Raw genomic sequence first — 7,933 nt, 5'->3', positions numbered from 1 at the left:
TTTGAATTTTGGGGTCCTGCTTCTTAATTTATATATTGTAGATAGACGTCTTATGTAAGGGACTATTGGCTAAGATTTTTCCCAAATTGTGAGGATTTTCTTTTCACTCTGTTGGTGATTCCTTTTGATGTGCAAAATCTTTTCAATCACAGGAAATCCCAATTGTTGATTCTTTGAAGTATTTCCTGTGCATTTTGCTTTTTTTTCATGAATTCTCTGCCTACGCACGTCTTCAACAAATGTACCTGCTACCTCTTCCAGTAGAGTCCATGTTTCCCCCTACCTCCATTTCTTAGTTCCTGTCCAATTTAAAAAAGATCTAACTCCCTGTATTCTATGATGAGACTCTGCTTTTCATCCCTGGATGAACAAGAAGCATCATGATGGAAGTGACCTACTCTACCACTCAGGGCACCTGCTGCAGAGAGAACAGCCTAGGCATGGTCTTCAGTGCACATAAAGTTGCGTGCGAGTTTTCTCTCACTTTTCTCACTGGCAGAGGAGGCTGTAAAGACTAGAAACATGAGTCACTGTGGTCTTTCTTAAGAGGAATTCGTCATTTCCTTGAGAGTATGGGAAGCGATGAACTAAGATTCTTTCTGGAGCAAATGGGGACATTGGGAAGAAAATGGAACCAGAGAATTTGTACAGCATACAGTGAGTGAAGACATCCACTAGGTAGGCCAGGAAAGCAGGCAAATTGGATAAAATGCAACAGGCACATTTAAGGCAGGACACATCTTGGCCAGAGGCACAGAACAGAAAGGGTGTAGAAAAGTTTGAGGGTTTGGCCCACATAGTGTCACAGGCTTGGAACATCCCCAAGAATGAAAAATAAGAAACCCTCACCAGAAAAGGAAAAGTGAAAGTACTCATAGATGAGAATCACGTGGTGTGAAAATTGTAAAATGCAGAGTATCAGGCTGAGTCTAGAAGATCTCCAACAGGAGCTGGAGGAACAGTTAAAGGAAAGGGCCAAGGTCCAAAGATCAGAACTGTCAGACACCACAAATACATTGTATTTGAATTTCTTCTGCATGCTGTGACCCATAAGCCACATTTAGGTTGACAAGGAACACTCAAGGTAAAGGGTATTTGGAAGCATGCTCCATCACTTAATCCCAGTAGTCTTCTTCCCATGAATATTGCAATGGATTATTAGGTCTTAAGGCCTAGTAGTTGCCTTTCCTTTGGGAAGTCAGCCATAGCCATGGATTATCTACAGGACAAGTAATATTGGAATGTTGCTCAGACAGGGTTTCACAAAAGCTGTGGAAAAATTACAAGATGAGTGAGGGTCACAGTAAAACACCACCTGTGGTGTTCCAAGAGGATTTGGGCAAGATCTTTTTAAAGAAATGACTGGAAGAACTTCATTCAGGAGTCTTAAGGAGTAGTGCATTTGCAGAAACACACTGTGCATGTATTGGGAGAGAAGAACTATGGATCTCAACACCTGAGAAATGAGATGTGAAATATACGAAGACAGGGAAGCTTATGAAACTATGACTCCTTTTTAACCCAGTGACATCGAACATCCATTACCTTTGAAAGGTCAAAAATTCATCATAATAAGTGCAGGTGAAGGAGTCACACCCACGTCCATTTCCTCTCCAGTCTAGGGAAGGCAAGGGAACTGCCACTGGCTAGTGAATTGGTGACTAGGGTTGAATGGTTGCTACTCAATAATATGATCACAACCCCAGCAGATACTAATTTTCCCTCCACTCCTGTATCCACACTGGACACTGTTCTATATTCCCTAATTGCCTGCTATCTTCTCTACAGCCCCCAGCTACACCCTTCAACTAACTTTTTTCACTACACCCTGCTCCCATTTGGCTGCTATTAGTGCCTGAGCCCAGTCGTACTGTATGCTAGGTCAGTGCTCTTCCATGGAGCACATCTCCAACTCTCTAAAAATTTGAGTCAAAGACCCCCTAACTTGCTAAGCTGCTCTGCCTGGATTTGAACTTGCAGTCTCTCTGCCTCAGCCTTCTGAGTAGTAGGATTATAGGCAGGCATGGATCATTGCACCCTCTTAGCACTACTGACCTTGATGAGATTGGAGATACTGTCTCAGATCAGGAGCTTGAAACACCATCTTCTGTCTCTTAGGGCAAATTCTTGGTTTCTGCACAGTCAATGACTTACTCCTAGGAAGGAATAAATGAACTTCATATCTCATAACGTTGTCTTTCAAACACCACCTACATCTATTATTTAATTTCATTTTTGCACATAAAATTTCCTCACTGGTGATTTCAGGAAAGGAAAAGGAAAACTACTGATTCTGACGTCATCAGAAACATATCTGCCTTTTTAACAATTTGTTATGACCTTTGGAGGATCATGACCAGTCAGAAGTAGAGTTCTCACTGCTGAACGATTTTAGAACAATCCCCCAAACCCTCACCTGATATTAAAACACCATAATGTATGGAAGAGTTCATGCCATGGGTGCAGGCTCTGGAGAATGGTTGGTCAGTGCATTTGCAGTATCCAGCTCTTAGGAGTCTGGGCTTATCAGCACAGGAGCCCTACCTGGAGGAGCCCAAGAAATTCACAGCTCATTCCCTATGGAAAGGTGCTCAGATGCCATCTGAGATTTCAAGATTTGTTTTTTTCTCTGGGAAAATTACAAATACTTGGCAAGTAAACACAAATCTAATACTGCTCTGAATTCCAGAAGTTTGGAAAAAGTCTGTGCTGCCAGGCAGGTGTGCAACTGTACACAGCAGAATGAGGCCTTTCCTAGTTGTTCTCAACAATATGACAGAGGTGCATTAACTGTTTACATTTGGGTCAAAATTCTGGTTCCCGGACTCAAGTGTGATTTTAGATGTGATGTCTACCATTGCTAGTGGAAAAACATAAATTGCTGTATGTAGGCTTGATTACCATGGACAATTCTTGGTACTTGGTAAAGAAGGTGTATTTAATCTATGATAAAGCAAGCACGTATTGAATATAAAGCTTAGAGTCACATGGAAGTTCACAGTGAATAAAACACAGAGGCCAACGAGGTGGAGAATGTGCCATGATATCCTCAATACCACTAGTGTTCCTGCCCTGACTCCACACAACTCCAGCGCCTGCAGTACAATTTGGGTCCTGCGGCTCTATTCTCAGTAGGACTAAAATAACTGAACTCTGGTCAGTGACAAGGTGCATCCATAATGCCTTCTTCTCGCACACAACATTTGAATCCTTGGCTTCGCACACGTACCTTTCTATGGTGTCCTTCACACCCTGGAGAGAAAGAAGCAAACATGAGTTAACAAGTTGTGGACGTGCCTCCCTGACAAAGTTCTATCATTTTTCACAAGCCCTAATATGCTGCGAATGGAGATTTTCCCAGTGTGACAGAGAAAAAAGCAAGGTAAGACTCAATCCACCCACCCCATGGCTGCCTGAGAGATGACTGATATAATACATGATTGTTTCACTTACTTTACAGATGCCTACAATGATTCACGATTATTTTCTAGGTATCAACAAGCTCTGTAGAATCAGAAATAAACCAATAATAATTCCAGAAAAAATGTACATTGCTTTTGCTGAAGGAACAAGTAAACAAGTGTTTCAAGAAATGCCTCTTCTCATTTTACATGTTAACTAATTCTATGTTTGCTTAGCTTTGCCAGTTCAACGCAGTTTAATACCTTCAATATTGAAGAAGCCATAGGATGAAAAATAGGATGTGTAATATTCAAAACCAATCATGACTTCTTGTCTCGCATAATCCATTGCCCTAAAATTTATAACATTCACCCTGAATTCCAGGCTGCCTTAGCTCAGTGTACCCCATACTCTTCATGGTTTTGGGCCATTTATTCATGTACATTGTACATATACTTTTGTTTGCAGAGAAATATGAGGATGCACTTGGTGTTCTTCACTGTAGACTTCTTCCAGCTTTTAACAGTTATTAGCAAGAAATAAGGCAAGAGCTGCATCCACCACACATACACATGTACGTACACACATGCATACAGAGTTTTGCTCCTCACAAGAATGCACTTATATAGTTCAGAACATAAACCAACAAATTATGTTACAAGTTAAAAATGGGCTATTGTAGGAAGTTATAACTACAGCAACTGCTGACTTATACTGCACAGTTATGTTTAGGGGTGGCTCTCCATCTTTCTTGAAATTCACAAATTGCACATGAAGGAAAAATGACTCCTTATAACAGCTGTGCAGAAATAAGAACTCGTCCTCTAAGTTTTGCCAAGAGGTTTCCAGCCTGTATGGCGCCCTCTGTGTTAGATCAGACAGCCACCTGAAAATCCAGCTGTGCCGCTGCTCCAATAATGGGACCTCGAGTGGGTCCCTAAGTTTAGGATTAAAAGGCATACACTTCCGGATGTGCCAACCGTGCACACATAGCAGCAGCAGAGGTTCACAGAGCCCAGCGGATGAGCCATAGCCAGCTTGAAGTCAGCTGGGGCTTAGAAAGGGCTCCCTACCCCACTGCTCCTCCAGGTGGATGGAGGACCTCCTTGGAATGGGGTGCAGCCTCTGCTTAAGGGCAGAGCTCAGCTAAAGATGCCCTGACACTCAAGGGAAGTGCAGAATGCCACCCTGAGCAGTGGGGCTTCCTTTGACTCTAAACTCAGCAGGGACATCAGTACCTACAGGAAAATAACCACATAGAAAGTGAGAAAAAACCTTTTTAGAGGATAAAAGGATGAGAATCCAGGATAAAAAAAATACTATTGTAGGGCAGGGGGTGTAGCTCAGTGGTGTAAGGGACTGCCTGCCAAGTGCAAAGACCAGGCTTCAATCCCCCGCACCACATGCCTGCTGTCCCTGGGCGGAGCCAGCCACCAAAACTGGATGTGATGGTGCACACCTGTAATCTCAGTGCTGGGGAGGCTGAAACAGGAGACTCACTATAAGTCTGAGCTGTATATAGAGACCCTGTGCCAAGTAAATATATAAAATTTAAAAAAATGCAATTGTATCTATTATTATATTATATAATACATATATTGTTAATATAATAATTTTTTTTGGCTGGCTCAGGCTGCCTCAATGGCAGGTCTGATAAGGCAGGTGGAGATGGGGATCTACTGGGGTTCCCTGTGCCTGACTGGGTTTTCCAGAGTAGGCACTTAAATAATTGAGCTAACCCTGAAGCCACCTCCAAAAATTATTAAAAATGTCAATTTTACAATTGAAATGAATGAGAAATACAAGGACAAAAAATGTATGACCCAACTCAGGAAAAATACAAAAAGAATAAACTGAAAATGACTGTGAATGACCCTAGATATTGGCATTCAGAGATAAAAACTTCCAAGGAACTATTCTAAGCAGATTAAAAAAAAAATCTAAGGACCGCTATGCCAGAGGCAATCAGGCACGACAATAACCCAAAGTAGAGATTTTGCAGTAAGGAGATGCTTAAAAATGAAAATTTTCAGATGTTTAATTAAAATAATAAAAATAAAATATTATTAGATGGGATTAACAGCAGATTAAGATAGCAGAGGAAATGTTGACCGAGCATGAAGATGGCTCTGAAGAAAATTTTCAGTCAAGAATGGAGATCTACAGCTCAGTGGTGCAGTGCTTGACTTCGGTATGAAAAGGAATGAGGCTTAAGGAAGAAATATTTTGGCTGGGATCATAGCTCAGGGTACAGCCCTACAAGCATAAGTCCTTCATTCGATGCCAGGTACACACACACACACACACACACACACACACACAAAGGGAGCAGTACAGCAAAGGTGAAACCCATGTGTGGGGCCATGTATGTAATGCCAGCACAGTGAAAGACTGAGGTATGAAGATCACAAGTTCAAGCCCAGCTATGGCATTTTGGGACTCAGTGAGACTTCAACTCAAAATAAACAATAAAAAAGAGTTCCAGAGATCGAACTCAGTTTGAAAAACAAAACAAAAGACTGTAATGTTGAAGACAGCTTCACTGACATAAGACATGTGAGCCAACATCAACATAAATGTCCACATATGTATGCAGTGGGTGTTCCTGTAGATAAAAGAGAAAGCAGATGAAGAAACACACAAAAAACTTTTCCAAATTCAATAAAAGATATTAATAAAACACTGATGTTCAATGGACCAGATTACACAAACAAAATGATTTCAGTGCAATACAGACAGGCTTATGGCAATCAAAATCAGAGAGAAGGGGCTAGAAATGTCTCTCGGTGGTCAGGGGCTCCTGAGAGAGGGAGAAGCCCTGAGCTCCATCACCAGAACTTCACGGCCAAGTTAAATTAACCAATTCAAAAAAAAAAAAGGAAAATATGGTAACATGGTAAAACAGTAGGAGAAAGAACAACCCTGACAGAAGAAAAGCCATCAAAACAGTTAATGTCGGGCTGGGGAGATAGCTCAGTAGAATAAGCGCTTGCCTGGCAAGTGCAGGGTCCTGAGTTCAATCCCTGGTACCATTAAAAAAAAAATCAAAGCAGTTAATATCTAACGGCTCGTCTGACAGAAGAGAGGCCAGAAAGACTAGACTGAGGTACACACAACAAGAAAAGAATCTGTCAACTGAGTACTGAATAAGGAGAAACACTCCTTCTACACAAAGGTACAAAGATGCATTTCCTGAAGAAAAAAAAAAAGATAGTTTAATGATGTCAGATGAACTTTACAATTTTATTTCTTACATTGCACAAGAAGGCCCATTCTCAGCACTTCTATCCAGTATGGCACAGGAAGTTCCAGCCTAAGGAACTAGGGAGATGGACAACGATTGTCCAGAATGGAAGGAAAGAAATTCAACTGCCCTTACTCTCTGACAGTGTGACATTACAGAAAACGCTGACAGTTCCACCAAAACACCTTTTAGGGCTCATAAATAACTTCAGTAAGTAAGGCTGGCCAAATAGCTCAGTGGGTTAAAGTGCCTGCAAGCAGGCGCAAGGGCCAGCAGTTCGATTCCCAGGCGCTTAAAAAGGTGGATCACTATGAGTCTGATCTAGTAGTGAGACCCTGAACACCCTGTAGACCCTTCCCTAAAATAAAAAAGTAAATAAAGAAATTGAACAAAGATGTGACAGATCTGGACACTGCAAACTCTGAAACACTGATGATAGAAGTCCAAGAAGCAAACAAGTGGATATTGATGGCTGATTTAACATTAGCAAGTGTCCATACTATGTATTATAAACTATAGCTTCAATGTAATCATATCAAAATTTCAACACCTTTTATAGAAATACAGAAAACAATCATATAACATATATGGAAAGTCTACATAAAAGAGCTCCAAAGTGAAGCTGGATGCATCATTATAATACCTCATTTTTTAAATCTACTACAAAACTATGGTAATTAACACACATGGCATTGGCATTTAAAACAGACATACAGGACAATGTGGAAAAAAGTTCTAAGAAACTGAAATGAATGTATTTAGAATTAGTTGAATTTTGATCAGGGTATCAAGAGTACATGTGGAAGGGACTATGTCTTGAATAAGCTGCACTGGGATAACTGCACATTTGCAGGCTACACAATAAAATGTCACCATACATCTCAATCTACATGTAACATTCAACTAAAAATGTATGAAGATGGAAAACATAACAAACATAGGAGAACCTGTACTGTATCAACATGTAACTCAGTTGTGCTCCAAATTTGCTGATCAAGAAGATTATGGAGCCACAGAGAAATGTGTTTGAGGATCTAAAGTGAGCCTGGGGAGAGTCACATGGAAAGAAAAAACATTTTCTCAAGCTTTCACAGAGCAAATTGGTCAAGGAATGGCCGTGACTCATCCTCATGTCAGACACTGACAAAAGGATGTACAAAGGGTGGTACAGGGCTACAGGATAAATCCTGAGAGTACTTGGCTGACCTTACCAGATACAAAAGTTACATTTCTGGGTATATAGGTCTTGCTATATCTTGGTCTTAGCCATCCAGCAGAAAAGTATAA

General features: G+C 40.9%; 3 protein-coding genes across 3 annotated transcripts in view; all 3 read right to left on the bottom strand.

The window, feature by feature from the left end:
* LOC101570739 (tripartite motif-containing protein 5-like) overlaps positions 1–7,933 on the bottom strand; it is a 158,614-nt gene that overhangs the window by 23,603 nt on the left and 127,078 nt on the right. The window lies entirely within an intron of this gene.
* LOC101571138 (tripartite motif-containing protein 5-like) overlaps positions 1–7,933 on the bottom strand; it is an 87,976-nt gene that overhangs the window by 56,010 nt on the left and 24,033 nt on the right. The window lies entirely within an intron of this gene.
* The window catches only part of LOC101581987 (tripartite motif-containing protein 12A-like), an 18,901-nt gene that overhangs the window by 2,452 nt on the left and 8,516 nt on the right, over positions 1–7,933 (bottom strand). The window contains exons 5-6 of the mRNA XM_004642012.2: positions 3,230–3,252; positions 2,056–2,156 (exon numbers count right to left, since the gene is read on the bottom strand). Of these exons, the coding sequence (XP_004642069.1) occupies positions 2,056–2,156; positions 3,230–3,252 (124 nt within the window). The remainder of the gene's footprint in view (positions 1–2,055; positions 2,157–3,229; positions 3,253–7,933) is intronic.

This window comes from Octodon degus, unplaced genomic scaffold, assembly GCF_000260255.1.
Source record: "Octodon degus isolate 3935 unplaced genomic scaffold, OctDeg1.0 scaffold00146, whole genome shotgun sequence".
Lineage (NCBI taxonomy): Eukaryota > Metazoa > Chordata > Mammalia > Rodentia > Octodontidae > Octodon > Octodon degus.
This window is presented reverse-complemented; position numbering and strand designations above follow the sequence as displayed.